This window comes from Zerene cesonia, unplaced genomic scaffold (genome assembly GCF_012273895.1).
Source record: "Zerene cesonia ecotype Mississippi unplaced genomic scaffold, Zerene_cesonia_1.1 Zces_u014, whole genome shotgun sequence".
Taxonomy (NCBI): domain Eukaryota; kingdom Metazoa; phylum Arthropoda; class Insecta; order Lepidoptera; family Pieridae; genus Zerene; species Zerene cesonia.
This window is the reverse complement of record NW_024045144.1, coordinates 205,363-225,171: the sequence shown is the minus strand read 5'-3', so window position 1 is coordinate 225,171 and position 19,809 is coordinate 205,363. Positions and strand designations below refer to the sequence as shown.

Genomic DNA, 19,809 nt, shown 5'->3' with positions numbered 1-19,809 from the left:
ATAGTTAATCATACTAATTAAATAATTAGTTGTTATTTAAAAAAATAAATCGGCGTACACGTGTGCCATATTGTATTTAATTGTTTGCCGGCGCGCAAATATCGCGATCGGCAATGTTTGCTGACGGGTCCGTGCTACAGAGTTACAGACTCTCTGCTTCGGGCAATAATGTTTATAATTCAAGGAACAGTGAAACTTTTGTCATTTTTTTTATTTATGTACCGACCAAGTCTATTTTTATATTGATATAATTAATGAAAATAAATCAGTATTAAAAAAGTTTATGAAAGTTTTCTTATATTAGTATTGTTTCTAGTGATACGGGATGATGAATGTTCCTTTGTATGTTTCACTGGCGCTTCTGGCCTTCGCTAGTATATTATGCCGGAGAGCTATATCTATAGCCTAAAGCACTAAGACATCACGTGCATATCTAATAAAATGTATACTCAATCTCAAACATTTATTTATTTAATTAGACTTCTTATAGAAGCACTTTCGCACCACTGGTAAAAATAAATTCGTCTAGTAGTTCCTTAGATCAGCGCGTTCAGACAATCTCTTCAGATTTAAATTACAAGTATATTAAAGAGGTATGGAATATTGATACTTGATTTAATTTAAACAATTCGTTATTTTTATTGAAATGTAATAACTTGGCGAAACTAGCTTTTTTATGCGATAAGCGTGGAAACGAAGCTGGTGGTTCGCCTGATGGTAACCACTACATCCGAACATTCGTAGAGGCAATGCCTATGCGAATAAGCTTTTAAGGGGAAAGTGATAAGAAAAGGATTTATAACATGAAAGAATGAATAGACGGGAAGGGTGCGGAAAAGGAAACGGGCCGCCGATCTTCAAGCTTCAAGTGGTATTTTTTTAATCGGCCAAATATTTATCGAGCTTAATTTTAGATTAGAGAAAAATTCTTTCCCCTTTATAGTACAAGTAACGATGCTTGCAACGTAAAATTGGTAAAAAACAAAGTAAACAAAAGCTTAATCAGATCCGTAAATCAGAATAGAATTTAGATAAGTGTCCGCGCTACGTGAGCGCGCGCCCGAGCGCGTCGATACGGGATTCATTACGCAGATACCGCTGCACGCCCACGTCACGCGTGCCCAGCTCGCCTAAAGGGGGGGACGACACTGATTTTTCAGGTAAAGGGATTTAATGATTGACTTATATTACAGGTATTATTTAACATGAAGGCTTGCTTTAAACAAGAACATGTACTATATGATGGAAACATAATTATAAGAGTATAGGGAGAATATGATAACATTGATTTCCTTTTTTCTATAAAATTAAATTTTAAAAGAATGTTTTTCTTTTCTTTCAAAGCATTGGCTTAATATTCAATGAACGCAGTTATATTATCTTACTAGCTGCGTCCCGCGGTTTCACCCGCGTAAGTCTGTATCCCGTAGGAATATCGGGATAAAAAGTTGCTTATATGTTATTCCAGTTGTCCAGCTGTCTAAGTACTAAATTTCATCGCAATCGGTTCAGTAGTTTTTGCATGAAAGAGCAACAAACCCACACATCCTTATAAACTTTTCGCATTTCTAATATTAACGAATTGGCAACACCAACTGTAAAACGATTGGCGCTATTAAAATTACGAAGTAAATAAGATACAATTTTTACTTCGTACTCCAAACCAATGACCAAACGAAACCAAAGAACGAGCCAATACTTATTTTCGACAAATTCAGAACATTCATCATTTGCCAAGCAACCAAAGACCGTTTACGACACACTCAAGAACTTTTAAGACACCAAACCTCAAACGAAACCCAATTGGTCATGTAAACACGATTGAGGTCATTCTCGCGCGGAAAATCTTAACACCACGATTCAGAAAATGACGTCTTTGCACAACATCATCTATCGGATTTGGATTTCAACTATCAACATTAGTTCTATTTTTAGTCTTAAGATGTCGTTGCTAGTACTATACAGAATTTCGTAACGTAACATTTTACTTCTTGAACTCAATAAATTAATCATATCTTGTGATAGATTGAACCGATTTCGATGAAACAAAAACTAAGTTATACCTCAAGTTACGTATAATTTTTGTATATAAACATTGTCTGCATTTAATTCGTAGATTTTATGTGATGTGGGCACAAACAAACATATAAACAGACAAACAGACAAAAATTTCAAAAATGATGGAAATGGGTTCTGTTAGTTATCTTTTCACACACTGGCTATTTTTTTTTTTTTCAATTTCTTCAATGTACAAAAATGACTTTTCTACAGATTTATTATACGTATACATATGGGAGTCGAGCATGCTTCGGCACGAATTGTGCCAGCTCACACCGGGAAAGGACTACACCCTCCCCCAAAAAACCGGTTAAATGGTAGCATGCCACTGTGTTTCATTCGGCGAATGAGTACTGGATCGTATCCTTTGCCTTACCCTTTCCAGTTCCCTCCTTTATTTCCCTTGTCAAATCTATATTTTTCCCATTCAATTTAAAAGTTGGCAATGCAGTTGTAGACGCGTAAGGTCTGTAAACGACCGTAGGCCTCTGAAAATGTTCATGGACGGTGATGGCGTTAATTAACCATCACATGGGCCACCACCAGCATAATAGCCGAAGCACGAAAATGAGATAAAACAATACAATTTCTTAAACAAACATATTATAACAGATATGTTTAAAATGTATGCTTTAGATTTAAGTTAATTTGAATTATTAATTTTTTATTAAAGGTGAAGTTAAGAATAATAAACATAAAAATATAGCGCATGCAATCTCTATTTCAGTCTTGAAACCGTAACAAGCAAAATGTCAAAGTTAATTTGCTCCACCTTAGAATCATGTTGAGAATTTAAAAGACAAAGTTGAGATTACTGAAAATAAATCTTATAAATTTGATTCGATGTAGAATTCTATTAAAAAAATTAAATGCAATATGAAGTTTCTTTTTAATATATGTACCAGAATACGAAATTGGCAACTGGCAACAACAACTGTCAAAAAGTCAGATGTCAAAAAATTAAAAAAGTTCTTTTCGCCATTGACGTTTGAGTGCCTCGCGTGCTTGTTTCGGTAATATTTTTGGATAAATTCATATAATTCCATATTTTTAGCGTGATTGTGGTTAAAATTATCCGAAATTTGATATTTCAGATACACAAAATGCAGAACGACGCCGGAGAATTCGTTGACTTGTACTGCCCCAGGAAATGGTAAGTGCATGTTACAGATTTTAGGTTATAATAATATCCTCGATGTTTGATGATGATGATTGTAAATTGTTTAAATTGATATTTATTTTTATTGTACTGTTATAAAATTTGATAATAATGAGAATAAATCATAGTACAATGCGATATTAAGTGCAATAGAAACACCAAACGTATATTTCACAAACAATACTTTTGTCCTAAATGTGGTCAAAACTTAATTTTCTAATGGTTCTAGAAACTACTTCGATAATTATATTAACTTAAAAATGTATACATATGTGCATCCTGATGGTATAAATAATAATGATATGAAGACAGTATTTTTTTTGTGTTTTAAGGTAATGATATATATTGTAAGTGGGCCCAACTAGTCATCAGACTTGCTGTTTTTATTTTGATGAGATCATCCTACTAATATTATAAATGTGAAATTTTGTAAAGATGTGTGTGTGTTTGTGACTCTTTCACACAAAAACTACTGAACCGATTGTTATGAAATTTGGTACGTAGACAGCTGGACAATTGGACTTATGCAGGTGAAACCGCGGGGCACGTCTAGTTTTGTATATAATCTAAGTCCATTACAAATTGATCTTATTTTGTTGCTTCAGTAATTTTGAAATTAGTATTATAGCATTTTTGTAATCAAAATAAAAATTAATGAAAGATAAAGTGAACTATGATGGACTTAATTGAGTACATGCATTTTGAATTTATCACATTTCAAGTGACTTTTCCAATTCAGATGACTTCAAAGGTTGCTTGTTTATGAATAACATTCTCAATTTACATTTAAATAGACAGCAGTTTTAATTTGATTATTTTAATTGAAAAGTGATTGACACATTCTTAACCACATTAGATAATGATGATCAAACACAAGTAACTACTAGCTGACGTGTAAATTTCCTTCCAGCTCGGCCAGTAACCGGCTGATCCACGCAAAGGACCATGCATCCGTGCAGCTGGTGATCGCGGACGTAGACCCGGCGACCGGCCGCGCCGCTGACACCTCCAAGATGTACGTCATCTGCGGAGCCATCCGCAGGATGGGCGAGTCCGACGACTGTATAGTGAGGCTCACCAAGAAGGATGGCATATTGATCAAGTGAGTACTTTTTATTTGTTATTGTTGTACAAGCATAAATAAATATGCTTTTGCATCTATAATAATAATAATATTGTTTATTGGGCATGGACAAATATACAACGGTATATAGTATGGTACATCTAAATTCTTTAATGCTTAGAAGAATTTTTTTTTTATTTGTTTGTAATTATTAAACTAAAAATTACCTTAAGCAACTTTATAAATTCTTTTAGCATTATAAATCTACGTACTATTTACCTAGTTTCATAGCTTGTTTTACTTTATTAATCCTGTTAAAAACTGGGCATAGCCTAGCAAGTAACATTGTTCAATTTTGATATATTAGTTTAGTAAATAGAACATGCAGTCAATTAAAAAAAACTAGAATTTTTTTGACTTTGTGAGTGCTTTTTTGTCTTCAACAATTTACAATTTGCCAAGTTTCAGCATTGTACTCTCACTGTTTTATCAAGATTGTACTGTACATAATTAGTGTTGTGTTTCATAAAGCATTTTGTTACTAAAATTATGACAAAGAATTGGCTCAAATGAAATTTTTGTTTGTTCATCCAAACTATATTACAAAATAATTTTCTTTTTGTTTCAGGAACTACTGATGTAATGTCATAAGGGTATTATTTAAGAAAAATAAAAAAAAGTAAAAAAACATTTGAAATTCTTTTATTTATATCTTTAAATAGTCCACACTTTCAACATTTTAACATCAAATAAATTGAAACTGATATAATTGTTAAATAGTGCTTGATATAGACATTTAAATAGCATTATTATATTTCTTGCAAATTTTTTATCATATGGTGTACCTACTTCAAGATTTATTTTATATAATAATGCATTTATATTTGTAATCAGTACAACAAGGGTAATGTAGCACAACTGGAAATAAAATAAAATATATGCTTTGTCCTGATATGACCACAGGTACTGCAAAAAATATAATATACTCCCTGAGTAGCCATCAGGAAGTAGCAAATATTATTTGTAACGCAGGCAAACCTTACCATAGGGGTAAATTTGAATGATTTATACAGATTGAATTATTTTTCTGAGATTGAATGGTTAGAGATTTAATGATTATTCTGAGATTGAACGATTATTTTGATAGCAACACTGATTGCGGATAGTCTGTGGCGCGTCACCGGCCGCCGCAGCCGGGCCGGCCGTCCGGCGGTGGGCGGCAAATAGTTCGCTTCTTACAACCTTGAGCCAGACTCAGCACGCTGAGGATACACCAGGCTATCCACCAGCACAGGTTGCCTGGCACCAACTGTAGAGTTGACAATTTCAATAAATAAAGTTAGTTCTGAGTTTCAAATATAACAGCAAAGGCCTTGCCAATCGCCATAATAGTGCAAAAGACAGTGTGGTATACATTTGTTGTTAACTTTGCGAAAAATTTTTAGGACAAGAAATATCTGTTGTTACCGCAATTTTCATTACCGCTACGAGTCGCATAAAATTTAAAAATTTAGTTCTAAAAAGAAGTCCCGTGTCCCCTAATGGGGTATGGGGCAGATGATGTACATCCGTTTCACTGATCGATTTTCTTTAGGGACAAGTAGGTGATCAGCCTTCTGTGTCCTGCCAGAACGAGACATTGTTTTTTGTGCGTCCCCACCGGGAACTGAACCCATGACCCCTCGGTTCTACGCTCACGCGTTAACCAACTGTACCAAGGAGGCGGTCAAAAAAATTTAGTTCTGGGTTATGTTAATTAGGTTGGTTCCTATTCGAATTTGAAAAAGTAGCCTGAATATTTCTCACAAATATAAGAACGTTTGTTTGTCTTTTATCATGTTGCAACGGTGCTCTCCTATTGATAAGTACAATCGATGATGCTATTGTATGATTTTTCATTTTAAATCTTATAAATACCGATAGATGGCGGTAAAATTGTTAATTTATTTTCGTTTAACGTAACGGGCGAAATCAGTTAGATTTTTAGCTAGTTTGCAAATTATTTACTGGATTCGCGAGCTCCATTTAAAAACATTTCGCAATACGTCGTGGCGTTCCTGAAAATAACGTATACACTTACTTAACTATACTTTGAAGCACCTACACTGCTCCAAAGTATTAGCCTTATTTCAACTTACCATAATGTTCGATATCGTCGAATCCGAAGCAAGTCCAGAGCCCAGAGCCACTTCACCAGTACTTGGGCTTGCAGCCGCCGGGACAGCGCGGCGGGCGACACGACGGCTTGCGCTTGCAAGCTAGCGTGCCCACCACCTGTGTTGGTATATATTAACGTCACAATTAAATGGGCCATCGTCGAAGGTGTTTGGTTTGGTTGGTGAAGTCACTATAGACATGTTAGTTCCTATAGGACTATTGTTATTTATTTAGCATTACGTCAGTGAGCATTCAATATTTAGTGTCATAAACGTATTGCTTCCTTTAGACTAGCACTTTCGAAGACCCACCTGAAGCACGTTCGTCGATACTCTTTATATATTTTGGTAGTTATTGTTTTTTTTTTTCTATAAAAATATAAGGCTTAGGTAGCTTATAACATGTTACAGTGAAATTAATGAATGGTTCTTTATTTCTTTTCTAAATTTTAAATGATAATATTAAATTAATACGTGTAAATAATAAAACATTAAACCGAGTTAAGTAGGAATTAAGAGTGGAATTCTTATTGATAAAGATATTAAATATTCTCAATATCGACCGGCAGAGATAAAAAGTTGAGACTTAGATTTCTATTGTATACCGAAAATTTAAGTAAACCGTACGTAAGTGAGAGTGAACGAAGAAGGCAATTACAAACCTGAAATAGAAAATATAACAAGCAAAATATCCCAAAATGTTCTTTCTTCATATTTATTCAGGAGTTGATTTTTTGTGTATAGTCCTCTGCCTGCATATTGTTATTTCATATTTATTTTTAGGTATTTACAGTAAATTTTGTAACATGATGGAATTTTTCTTTTGTTCTTCTGTCACGTCAGAAGCTCGACATAGTGTTCTTTATTGTCGCCAGCATTTTCGCTTTCTGTCAGATCCTATATAGAAACTCCTTCGAACATTAAGAGTTATAATTAAAACCTTCATGGTATCGACATAAGATATTAAATGCTAAAATAATTTGCTCTTATTTATAGATGAGTTTTACAAATCTATACTAATATTATAAAGCTGTAGAGTTTATTTGTTTGAACACGTTGATCTCAGGCACTACGAGCCCGTTTTGGAAATTTCTTTCAGTTTTAGATAGCCCATTTATTGAGAAAGGCTTTAGACTTTTCACCTATTTCAGTACTTTTGTTGTTAAACAAATGTATTACTTCAATCTTATGTGCTAGATCGTCGCTCATTCTCTTTGGTTTACATAAGAACCGTACACCTCTATTTCCGGGTACCACTTGAATGAATGCGCGGGATACAGTTAGGTAGCATGCGTATATCATTTAATGAGCACTACTTTTTTACATATGGTAGTCGAGCACGAATTGGGCCAGCTCGCACCGGGGAAGTACCACACCCCTACAGAAGACCGACGTGAAATAGCATTCTGCTGTGTTTCGTTCGGTGAGTGGGGGAGCCGGAGGCTCATATCCTTTTCCTTCCCTTCCCAGTCCTTTCCTTTATTCCTCTCGTCAATCCTTTCTTAATCCCTTCCCAAAAAGTCGGCAATCCATTTGTAGAGTCGTAAAGTCTGCAATGGACCTTATACCTCTATAAATGTTCATGGGCGGTGGTAGCGCTCACCATCAGGCGACCCATCAGCTCCATTGCCGACTATGACAAAAAAAATACTTATCTATGATTGAACAAATAAAACGCGCATGCACAAATAAACAATTTATTAACGCAACTAACAGTCTCTAGTGATGTAAGCGGGCAGGCGCTGGCAGAGGGCGCGCCAGTAGCCGCGGCAGAGCGCGCACAGCGAGCGGCCGCGCGACACGTGCGCCGAGCTCGCGCGCCGCTCGAACGGGACGTGCGACGTGAGCGGGCTTAAGCGCTTCGCTTGCGCGTATAGCTGACGAGTCATGAGTTGGATCTTAGTCTTGTGCTAATATTTGTTTTTTGAGTTAGTGGTGCTTGCAGAAATGAAATAATTCGAGTTTGTGTAAATCATTATAATATCTAGAGTCCATTTCTATTTAGTCATATTTTTTTTTATATTACTATTACATTAAACATAGATGGACCTTATTAAATTATTTCTTATATTGAATGTATAGTGTAATAGGCGACCTTATCAGTTATCACTAAGCAATAATTCCAGGTAATCAGCTCAAAAGGTAACCAGCAAAATTAATAAAAGCTAAACTAAAAACAGAGTGATTTTGCCTCTTACATGCACAGGATCGTTGAGGTCGAACCCGCACTGGTTGAGATCTCTGGCCGAGCACACTGAAGTGCAGTCACTTTTCACTATGCTACAAATAACCGGTAGCTCATTAAATTCCATTTCTTTAATTTCGAAATCATGAAAGGAATAAATTTGCCCAGTCTACAATAGAATATACAATAATAATTTATTTAACTAGTAAAAGCATCGGGTAAAGTCATTATTGTAATGCAAAGCGAAATAAAAACATACACTAAGTATAAAAACATAAAAAATATCGTGAACGAGTAGAGCTATTGAAATATAAAACTAGCATAAATATTGATAAGTATAATATAAACCTGTGTATAACAACGTTGTTACGGTTGGCGGGCGCGATGTCGAGCGCGGCGCCGCGCGCGGTCTGCAGCCGCCGCCGCTCCGATACCGCGCTTGTGTACACCGTCTGCAGTCAAATTGAAACTTTTTATGGTGCACCGAACTATATATAATATATCTTACGTGAAAGTCGAGCACACTTCGGCACGAATTGGGTCAGCTCACACCTGGGAAATACCACACCCCCACAGAATACCGGAGTTGATATAATAGTATGCTATTGTGTTTTGCACGGTGAGTGGGGGAGCCGAAGGTCCTTTTCCTCAACTCTCACCAGTAATAAATCCTTTCCTCTGCACTAGCAAATGTTCAGGGCGTTGGTGATTGCTAACCATCAGGCGAACCACTATCTCAGTTGCCCGCTTTGGCATAAAAAATAAATAAAAATGTAACAGTTGATTTCAGAAGAGAACGGCCATTACATGCTAACTGAATAAGACACCACTCCCACGACTCTTGTCAAATAGTTTCTCCACAAACTTACTTGTATCGTTGGTGATAAACTCCTCCCAGCTTTAGTGTCGGGCTCCGTTGCGACGAATTTGTCGCACACCGACACGGATGCAGATGAGGGTGGACGGCGCGCTATGGGGCTTGCGGGTGACAACTGATACAATAGTTTTTTAGTGGAACAGTTATCTAGAAACCTGAAGCGTTACTTATAAAATAATAGAGAGGTGTCAAGGCACACCTGGATGGAACGAAGTTTCTTTCGTTTCTATAAGAGAGAGGGAGACGGACAGAGAAACACTCGCACGCCGCACAGCTTACAATGGCTATAGAAAAGTGTCGTTACAATTTTTCGTGAGTTTTTTTCCGTCTAGCCCCCTCTCACAACGCGCGATAAGGAACTTCGTTCCAATTGTTCATAAAATCACTTACATTGACTGACTGACATGTATTTAAGTCAAGTAAGCCTTTTTAAAAATGTTTTAAATGGTGGATGATAAAGCAAGCCGTACCTGCCGGCGCGCCGCGAACGCGCGACCCAGTTCGTCCAGCTTTGTCATTATGATCTTGTATGTTTTGCATGAGTCTGACTGAAGGATTAAACAATTAGCATTATTAGATAACTATTTCATTATTTAAGAATTTATTTACCAGATACATTTAGCAATTCATTATGTGAATAATTTTAAGGGAAATAGGAATATAATCTATACTAATATTATAAAGCTGAAGCCTTTATTTGTTTCTTTGTTTAAACGCGCTAATCTCAGGAACTACTGGTCCGTTTTGAATAATTCTTTCAGTGTTAGATAGCCCATTTATTGAGGAAGGCGTATTCCGTAGGAATATCGGGATAAAAAGTTAAACCTATATATTATTCCAGTTGTCCAGCTATCTACGTACCAAATTTCATTGCAATCGGTTCAGTAGTTTTGCGTGAAAGAGCAACAAACACACACACATCCTTACAAACTTTCGCGTTTATAATATTAGTATTAAGTATTATAGTGTTATTATATGTACCACGGGCGAAGTCGAGGCGGACCGCTAGTATAATATATGAGTTAAAAATTATTTTACACAAAAGAAATGTGAAATGATACCTATTTACACACAGGAAGATTTATTTTTATTGCAGTTCTATTTACACCAAGTAAGGACACATTTAAGTCGAATCAATTATCAAGATGAAAATTTAATACGGCCAATGGTAACGTTTCTCTTCACATAGTGCGATCGATACGCCATCTAGGCTTTGGCATTTACAGTAAATTTATTAAACGGCATCCTACACTGAACTTATCCTTTCTCCGATGGTCGTGCGAGCTCTGACTGGTGCTGGAGACGTCGCTTGACTCGCTTCGCACCCGGGACCGCCCGCTGCGACCTGTTACCATAGCATTTATACAAGTACATGTTGCGCTCAAACATCGTAAACGTTCATGGAAGACGTTCATCAGCGAAAAAATTGCTCCCAATGCGTTGAGCTTTCAGTTAAAGTTCAAGTAGCCACAACGCAATGTGAATCTAATGAAAAACGGCCGCGACGCGTCCTGAACATTTATAATTGGTTCACCACAATGCCGGTCACTAACATGTGCACTAATACATATGCAAAGGTTTTATAACTCGAGGGCAAATTTTCGATCGTGCTGTGGTAAGACGATAAATATTCAAAACTCGTTGTGGCATTTCTTTCTTGCCACAACACTATTTTAGAATGTGTATTGAAAATGTAACTTAAATAATCATAGAGACAGATTAATATTTCCAATAACTCTATTACTCGGACGTCTGGCTCGGTCGCGCTCCGGTGGCCCGTCCCGCCCCCGCTCGGTGTGTCCCGCTCGCTCAGGCCGCTCCCGCTCCGGCTGAGCGAGACGCTCACACAGCTGAGCCACGCGCGATATCTGCTCCTGTTGCTCGCGGAGCGCCCGCTCGCAGACCGCTTTGAATTCGCGTATGGAAGATGATGAATGGCGACTTGATTCACGAGGCCGTAGCTCTGGGCGTCTATAATATTTGTTTAATAATATTTCTTTAGAAGTTTAGCGGTAAATAAACGTTATGTGTCACATACTTTTAAAATACAACACAAAGCATAATATAAAAGAAGCTCTCAAAGCCGTACCTACCAACATAATTTATCATGATCAAATGTTAATAACATCTAATGCAAGTGCTTTATTTTAAACTAGCTGCGTCCCTCGGATTCACCCGCGTAAGTCCGTATCCCATAGGAATATCGGGATAAAAAGTTGCCTATATGTTATTCCAGTTGTCCAGCTGTCAACGTGCCAAATTTCATTACAATCGGTTCAGTAGTTTTGCGTTAAAGAGCAACAAACACACACACATCCTTACAAACTTTCGCATTTATAATATTAGGATAAAGCCTAGTATTATTATTATAGTATTATATCATCACTAGATAATTGTTTCTTACAGTTATCGATCGACATATGTGTGTACATTTACATTCTCAAAAGCACTTATGTAATATTTATTATTATAAATAAGTTTTGTTATGTTTTTAGCTAGATAGCCTTGGATTTTTTTTGGTATAATGTAAAAAGTTATGATAATAAAATGGCAGTAAGTCCTATTTGATGAAAATACATAAATTATACATATGATACGATAGCTTCATGTGGACCGTGGAGGAAGGAAGGTGGAATTCCTCCATCGAAAAATGGAGGATCCTCAACCAGTCTATACGACTGCCGGCCGGTAAGACCGCAAATGAATGATGTTGGAAAGTCTGTAGCGGAAATTTCGCTTGCGCGATTCAGAAACTTGTCGCTACATACCTGTTAGGCCTCTGTTTGCGGCGGACATAGCTCCCGTCGGAGACACCAGAGTCGTGCGAGAAGCGCTTGTATGCGGCGGCGGGCGGCAGGCGCGGCACGTCCGAACCGCTGCTACTGCCCGCCGCGCCCGCGTCCACCACCAGACGCTCGCCTCTGATATTTTTGTTATCATGTATTCATATAAACTATGGTTTGCCATATTTGGTGTATGCACAACATATGACAGAACTTATATATCAAATGTTTGTTTGTTTGGATCTTTGTCCGTCGATCAGGCTGAAACTACTGTACTGACTTGGTGATAGAATACTTTTTATCCCGATTAAATGCTCCCTTGGGATAAAACAGGAATCTTGATATCCGAACGGAGCCGGGATGAGCCTCGATGATAAAAGTGAGTTTTAAATTCAAACTTAAATGTTCCATTTAAATTATTTATCGTCTATGGATTAACTACTAATAATGAAGGGCCGCAAATAATCATACGCAGGTACAGTATAAATAAATCTCATTATTCTATCCCAATCTCTATATTATAATAATAGTCTATCAGTTAATAAAACTACCTGCGTCCGGCGGAAGGCCGCACCGCGGCGCGCATGTAGCGATCCAGGTCGATGATGTCGGCCGCCGCGCCCTCTGCGCCCTCCGCGCCCGACACTGATGACGTCACTGACATCTGAGGACAACCACCACTGATACTCTATACTGATACTAAAGCCCCGAATTAATAGCAAATTTTTGTTTCGCAGCAATTAAGTATTAAGGCAATTTAAAACATTTTCGCCTACGGAGCGATAACATTTAAACACTGTCTCCACCAATATAGTTCATCTACTATTTTTCAGTAAATGTTTAACGCAAAACGTACCTCCATGCAACGCACATATACTGATGATTTCTGGGTAACATTACGTTACAAAAAAATCATCTCAGATGTAGAGATACCCTAATCGTTACCCCAGTGTGAGTAAGTTTTGTTCAACATCTCACACTAACTGCCCTAATACCATCCGCCTTTCTATTAAATACAATTCTGTGGCACATATCAGACACCTCCATATAAGTGTTTAAATATTGTAGATCCTATGAACATCGGGAAATTTATCTATCAGACATGATCTGCAGGCAAAAGAATAAATCATTTACATTCCTCACTGATACTGCCGCAGAATATCCAACACGGAAATAATTTTAACAAGCGGTTCCAGAGATCAGCTCAGTTACTCTGCAGCTTCGGTAGCAGACATTACCTGATATGGTGGTGGAGAACCACAAACCAGAGCGTTACTCTCCTGACAGCCTCATTCCCGCTTCGTGACTGACACGTGTGTTTTTCATACGCTGTTTGATGTCAATTGTCATTCAAGATAATAGATATTAAATAGGTTTAAAAGATTTATGGTAAGGGCATAGCCACAAATTACTATAGATATAGAGATAGAGGCGTCAGGCGATAAATGTGTCAGTCACTAATAAGGCAATTAGTGGTTGTTACCGTAGTGATAGTAAAATATTTTTTCATATTTCTTTTAATTTATTTATTTTATTATAAAACAGTGAGGTCTCAAAGATACAATCGGTTCTCTTTATTTACAAGTAGCTGGTGATCTTTCTGTGTAATAAATATATCAAAACCAAGAGTCATCAGTTACACTAACCACTGTACCAAAGGGAAGTATAGAATTAAGGGTAAGGGCATAAAATAAAAGTCCTTTGGCAAGTTATTTGTATTATTCTCAATAATTAACATTACAATTAATTTGTTCATAGCTGTACATATTTTTACAAAGTCTACTTTCAAGTGTTTAGCCTAATTTATAACATTTCCCATAGTTTTATCTCTTTCTCACATATAGAGAACGCTTTGCTAGAGCGTGATAGCATTAATACGTTAAAATGTGAGCTCTCACTTGTCACATTTTTCCTAGTGAGAGAAAGGGACAAAGCTATGAGAGAACAAACTATACATTTGGCTTGTCAAGTTTACTAATCCATGTGCGAGAAAGAAACGCACGTATGGAATAACAAGTACGAGCAGGATAGCATATCTAAAAGATCGCATTGCAAGCACAGAATTTTGTTCTTTCTAAACTGTTAAAGAATTATTTTCTTCAGTTGAATTTAACATAACTCTCTCTCGATAAATATCAAAATCCAAGGATCAATATTTATATTGCATTATAATTATAAAGTTAGGAGTGCAGGGTAGTTTAAACATTGGTGACGTCACACACTTGTCAATTGTAAGGAGTTTTTTTCTTTTAGAAAATAAATAATACTTTTAATATCTAATTAATACATTTTATTAATATAAGGATGAAATCAAAATATAGTCTATAGTAAAATGTTATTTTGTAAAGAGATACGAGAAGTAACACTAAAAAGAACTTTGAGGATATTCATCCGAGTATTTATATCCCAAAGCACTATTTAAAAAAAATATAACAGAAATAAAAAAAACATCTAATAAAGCAACAATCTTATACAATTAATTCCGAACCGTACCTGCCCATGTTCTCTTGGTCTACAACCATATTGCACTAAAAATAACATAACTATACATCGGGATGGATTCACACTTAAATATAAAAAAATCGTTAATTTTAAATACGCTAACGTTATCTAGGCGGTGAGCTAATTTTTAATTTATTTTCGCAATTTATTAGGAACTAATAAAAAGCTGGCCTACGCGTACATTTATAAAAAAATACATTTTGTATTTACAAAGGCGTTGGAATACCTACCATTACATATACCATTTCAATGTGATGTATAAAATGGACTCGTGTGTTGTCTCACTCTATCTTACTTGAAGCCAATATGTGCGAGGGAGATGGCATGACAATGATCTAACAAAATACATATTCAAGGTATAATGGCTAATATAATTTTGAGCGGGAAAATATCTTAGACATAATCTATAGCCTAGCTAAATACCTAAAACTCAGCTTCAGATTCCTAAATGAGCTGAAAAGCCATTACAATAATAAATCTAGACTTTAAGTGTATTCAGATTAGATCTTTTTTCGTTAAAGTTAGAAATGGGACTGCTTCGCCTGATGGTGAGCGATCAACACCGCCCCACCAACATTTGCAGCCTAACGCCTCCAGCTTTTTGAGAAAGGAAAAGGAAAGGATAATGATGAGAGGTGGGAAAGGTTACTGATCTGTGGATCTAGTTAATTCTCACTCTGCGGGTTCAGTAATTAGATCTGAACTACAAATTGACGTCTCATTTCCTTCCTCTTAGCGTCTCCGAGTCTAAATCGCCTAGGTTCTAGAATCTAGATTCAAATGAGCACGGTCATTAAACCTCACATGTGACTAGCTAATAAGTGAATTCATTCAAGTCTTTATTTCATATTTCATTTTGAAACATTAATTCGATATACGAATATAACATATATTTAACACATTGTATACTATATTTCAACTATAATGTCCCGTAGTGGGGTATGGGGCTAACGCTTTTTATATACATTAGAACATTATTTTTTTTTCGATTTCACTACTTCAAAACCTAGACTCCATGGGGCAGAATTTTATTGACCAAATGTCCTATGTATGTGAGCTTGTTACTCTTTCACGTGAAAATCACTGAACGGGTTTTGATAATGCTCGGCAGTGAAGCAGCTTATGTACCAGAAAAACACGTGAGCTAACTTGCTTTTGCCCGTGTAGCTAGCCAATAATAACATTAACATGCCATTTTTTAAGTTCCCTCAAGTATACATATTATCATTATTAAACAATTTTGTAAATACGTGAATAATTAAATAATTCATTAATCATATACTGCATTTAAAATAACCAAATAGCATTAAAATAAGTCATACACAATATTGTGTATATTAATTTTTTAATTATTTAATAATAATGTGATATCTCAATCCAAAACTTATGTATTACTCGTCTAAACATATATTTCACACCGTTGTATATGTTACAACTAAAACTCCGCTGGTCAAAATGACTTCACTGCAGAAATCATTCAAGTGTTTAACTGAAGGCATCGGTCAAAGGTCGCTGCCAAGGTGTTTTGACTGGCTTTGAGTTTTGTTTGTAACATATACATTAAGTGATTCATTGTAAATAACAATATTGACATAAACTACCTTCATTATACCACGACATTAAACCATCCATTCTTAACTTTTCAAATTCATTCTATACATATATTGATTTTTTTTCCATATTTTGATCGTGAAAATGATCTTAAATTAAGTCAGAAGTTATCAACGCAACGCTAATTAGGGTGCCTAAATGTGCACACACATTATATTATTTGAACATCAAGTGCCAGTTTCACGCTTTGCTGGTAAACTCACTTGTAGCTTAGACAACACCTTTCATTTTAACTGACAGATAAGCTCATGGGAATATCCAGAAGTTATGAAACTGACTGTTAGCCACCTAACGCGATATCTATCACATAGTCACTATTCACACAAATTTCGACTTTATACACTCGTCCGTAAGGTCACAAATAGCACTATCACAATCCATTAGATGCTTCGTCACTTTCGTCCATTTTAGTCATCTCAAGACAATATTAGCCTGGTTTAGCTACATTAAGTGAGTATTGGCTGACATTTCTTTCAGAATTGACACACTTTTAGTTGGTTTAAGCCAGGTACAGCTAACGTTATCCAGCTAAAGTCAGCCATAGCCACGTTTTTAGCCAACTTTAGTCAGTAGTGGCCTTATGTCACTGGCTGTTAGCTAACTCATCCATACGACATCTGAAATAACAATATTTATTTAATAAAATATTTTCTTTGAACAATTTCATAAATTGTGGAACAATAATCAGTTCGGGCAAAATATACCATATATCCTATTATCAAGGTTCATTACATTCGCTTTTATAATCTTAGTAAGGATGACATGCGATAGACACTGAGACAATATTATGGCTTTTGGACAAGTTTTATAAATAATTATTATTGTTTTTTTTTATAAAAAACAAGTCGCTCGTCTCCGCACGCGTTGACACTGGAAAAAAACAAAATAAAATAAACCCTAACATTTACAGTTAAAATTCGGTTCAGCAGTTACTGAGATTACCGCCTACAACGCGTTGTAAAGACTCAGAAACTCTTCCTCTTTATAATATTTGTATGCAGCAGATGTACGGCGGGGGTACTGCCGTGCCCCCAGCGTCATACCTGACGGCCATTTCAGCAACTTCCAGACTGGGATAATCCAACTCCTTCACCAGGCACAGCACCGCGGAGAGCAGGTTTGAATTCTGTAAAGTATATTATAAATATTTTACAAGTTAAAAAATAATAACATTTAAATATGTAAATGGGATTAATCTTTGTTTTCAAAACATTAAAATAATTCTATTCAATCAAGATATAATTGAATATCAACAATTTCATACCAAAACGAATCTAATTCAACAAAAAAATTATAATTTTAAAATTACAGTGGGAAATAAACAGATAAAGATAAATAATCATCGCTCACCCTAGCAACCGGTCGCCGTGTGAAGCCGCGCCTCTCGCCCATAACGGCGGACGGATATTCGCGTTCGCTTCGCTCGCGCGCTCTCGGTTCGCTTCGCTCGCCGCGCTCCGCCCGCTCGGGGCGTTCCCATTCGCGCACCGAGTATGTGTCGCTTCTGGAGGAACCACTGTTATATATTTATTTATACAATCGATCAAAATATTTATATATATTAATATAAAGTATTATGAAGAAATCAATAATATGACTGTTTTTTTGACGTCAAACTAACTATATACCTGTATACTCTAGCAAATGAAGATTCAAATAGATTTCATCTACTTGGACTACACAAAAAGATGCAAAGAGAACAAATAGATAACTGACAATAATATAAGCTAATATGACGTATTTTATGTGTGGGAATTTTTGGTACACGCGTTCTGAGACTAATAAATACTCCCTGGCAAACTTGCCTGAGTTGTGTGTGTGCGAAGTGGGATACATTTATTATACGTGTGTGTGTGCACACACGTGAGTGCGCGCATATATAAACGCGTGTGTGTTGTATATTGTGGAACGTGTTTGGGACTGGGCGTGTATGTGTATATGTATGCGAGTGCAAATGCATACAGGTGAGTCGAGGTGTGTGTTTTGCGTTTTATATGTTTGTTTGCGTGTATATGTATATGTCTACGTGTGCTGAAATATGTGTGTGTGTGTGTGTGTGTATACGTTTGTTGCGTGCGTATGTGTAGGTGTGTGTCTAGGTGTGTAAATGAATGTGTGCGTCGGCGTGTGTATGTGCGCCCGTGCTCACCGGTCGGCTCGCTCGGCGGGCTCGTGCGGCGCGGCGCCGTACTGCCGCCACTCGCCGTTGCTGTTCGAGTACGCGTAGTCCTATCGTAATAATAAATTAATTAATTACTTATTTATAATTCTCATCAAAATTCGTTATGCGTATAATATATTGTTTAATCTATTGTGTATGAGTAACATTTGTGAGAGACTGATGCCCGACGTATGTATAGAATAATTGGGTTGCAAGTCACCGGTCAAGAAATAACAGTTACACATATTATAAAGGATAAGCAATGAACATTATGGATGTTAATGAATACCAAGATTTAATTGCAAAAAGAATAAATAGGAAGTAGTTATTTTATTAATCGATGTCATCTAACCTCGGATCCTGGCATCGGATCATTTCGCAACAATATCATTTTTATATATGCTTCTCGAATGCTAATATATTTCGATATTAAAAGTGAAACAGTTTGAGCATTGCTTAGTAAAAAAAAAAACGAACGAGTAGAAGAAGACCCCGCGTTTCCTTATATACAAGGCAACAATTGCAGTGCCATTCTCTGACCCACCCAACTATCCAGACACAAAAATCATATCATAAAATTGCTCTGTTGCGATGACGACAGACATACGAACAAACACATTTTCGCATAAATAAGGATTGCTACATTGTGAAGCGGATTCGGATGATTTTGTGTACTTGAAACAACAAACATAGAACGAGAACAGAACGCACCTTGACGCTGTGCGCGGAGACGGAGTGCCGCAGGGAGGCCGCGTCGGGCGAGCGGGGGCCGCGGGGCTGTGGAGGTTACATATTATTATACTAGCTGTTGCTCGCAGCTTCGCCCGCGTTGTGTTAATAAATTCTCATGGTACAAACTTCCATCCCCTATTTTATCCCCTTCGGAGTCAATTTTATAAAAATTCTTTCTTAGCTTTTATATAATCGTAACATCCATTTGCATGTTCAGGCTATGCGTTGATAGATCACTATCACAGTTAGTCACCTTTGAGTTATATATATGTATTTAGGTTACATGCAACAAGAGAGAGGGAGAACTATCGGCAACCCATTTGTAGAGGCGTAAGGTCTGGAATCGACCTTTGCGCTTTTCCAAATGTTCATGTGCGGTGGTAGCGTTCACCATCAGGCGACATACCGGCTCAGTTGCCCGCTTATAGCATAAAAAAAAAAAACTAGCGAATGAATGCAATTCCAGCAAGAGGTAAAACAAAAAGCACAACTTTTAATACAGTATCGATGGTACACACACAC

At 36.6% G+C, this 19,809-nt stretch overlaps 3 protein-coding genes and 1 long non-coding RNA gene across 7 annotated transcripts in view; 1 reads left to right on the top strand and 3 right to left on the bottom strand.

The window, feature by feature from the left end:
• The first annotated feature begins 2,969 nt into the window (after positions 1 to 2,969).
• On the top strand, positions 2,970 to 4,950 carry LOC119839388 (40S ribosomal protein S21). The gene is made up of 4 exons (XM_038365660.1): positions 2,970 to 3,071; positions 3,153 to 3,211; positions 4,128 to 4,319; positions 4,909 to 4,950. The coding sequence occupies exons 2-4, from the start codon at positions 3,162 to 3,164 to the stop codon at positions 4,916 to 4,918; spliced, it is 252 nt and encodes an 83-aa protein (XP_038221588.1). The 5' UTR covers positions 2,970 to 3,071; positions 3,153 to 3,161; the 3' UTR covers positions 4,919 to 4,950.
• A 394-nt stretch (positions 4,951 to 5,344) lies between these two features.
• On the bottom strand, positions 5,345 to 8,310 carry LOC119839389. The gene is made up of 3 exons (XR_005288246.1): positions 8,151 to 8,310; positions 6,419 to 6,554; positions 5,345 to 5,589 (listed from the first exon to the last, which is right to left on the bottom strand). It is a non-coding gene; the product is annotated as an uncharacterized LOC119839389 (long non-coding RNA).
• A 291-nt stretch (positions 8,311 to 8,601) lies between these two features.
• On the bottom strand, positions 8,602 to 13,581 carry LOC119839384. Its single transcript, XM_038365653.1, has 9 exons — positions 13,520 to 13,581; positions 12,833 to 12,945; positions 12,267 to 12,419; positions 11,243 to 11,469; positions 10,749 to 10,843; positions 9,969 to 10,046; positions 9,491 to 9,613; positions 8,970 to 9,073; positions 8,602 to 8,716 (listed from the first exon to the last, which is right to left on the bottom strand). Exons 2-9 carry the CDS (start codon positions 12,943 to 12,945, stop codon positions 8,602 to 8,604), a joined length of 1,008 nt encoding a protein of 335 aa, XP_038221581.1. The 5' UTR covers positions 13,520 to 13,581.
• Positions 13,582 to 15,757: 2,176 nt separating this feature from the next.
• The window catches only part of LOC119839385 (cilia- and flagella-associated protein 410), a 35,260-nt gene continuing 31,208 nt past the window's right edge, over positions 15,758 to 19,809 (bottom strand). For 3 of the 4 annotated variants that reach the window (XM_038365657.1, XM_038365656.1, XM_038365654.1), the window contains 5 exons: positions 19,267 to 19,332; positions 18,544 to 18,623; positions 17,745 to 17,910; positions 17,438 to 17,520; positions 15,758 to 17,011 (listed from right to left, as the gene is read on the bottom strand). In XM_038365657.1, the coding sequence (XP_038221585.1) occupies positions 16,978 to 17,011; positions 17,438 to 17,520; positions 17,745 to 17,910; positions 18,544 to 18,623; positions 19,267 to 19,332 (429 nt within the window). In that variant the 3' untranslated portion in view covers positions 15,758 to 16,977. The remainder of the gene's footprint in view (positions 17,012 to 17,437; positions 17,521 to 17,744; positions 17,911 to 18,543; positions 18,624 to 19,266; positions 19,333 to 19,809) is intronic. The other variant, XM_038365655.1, reaches the window with a different exon arrangement.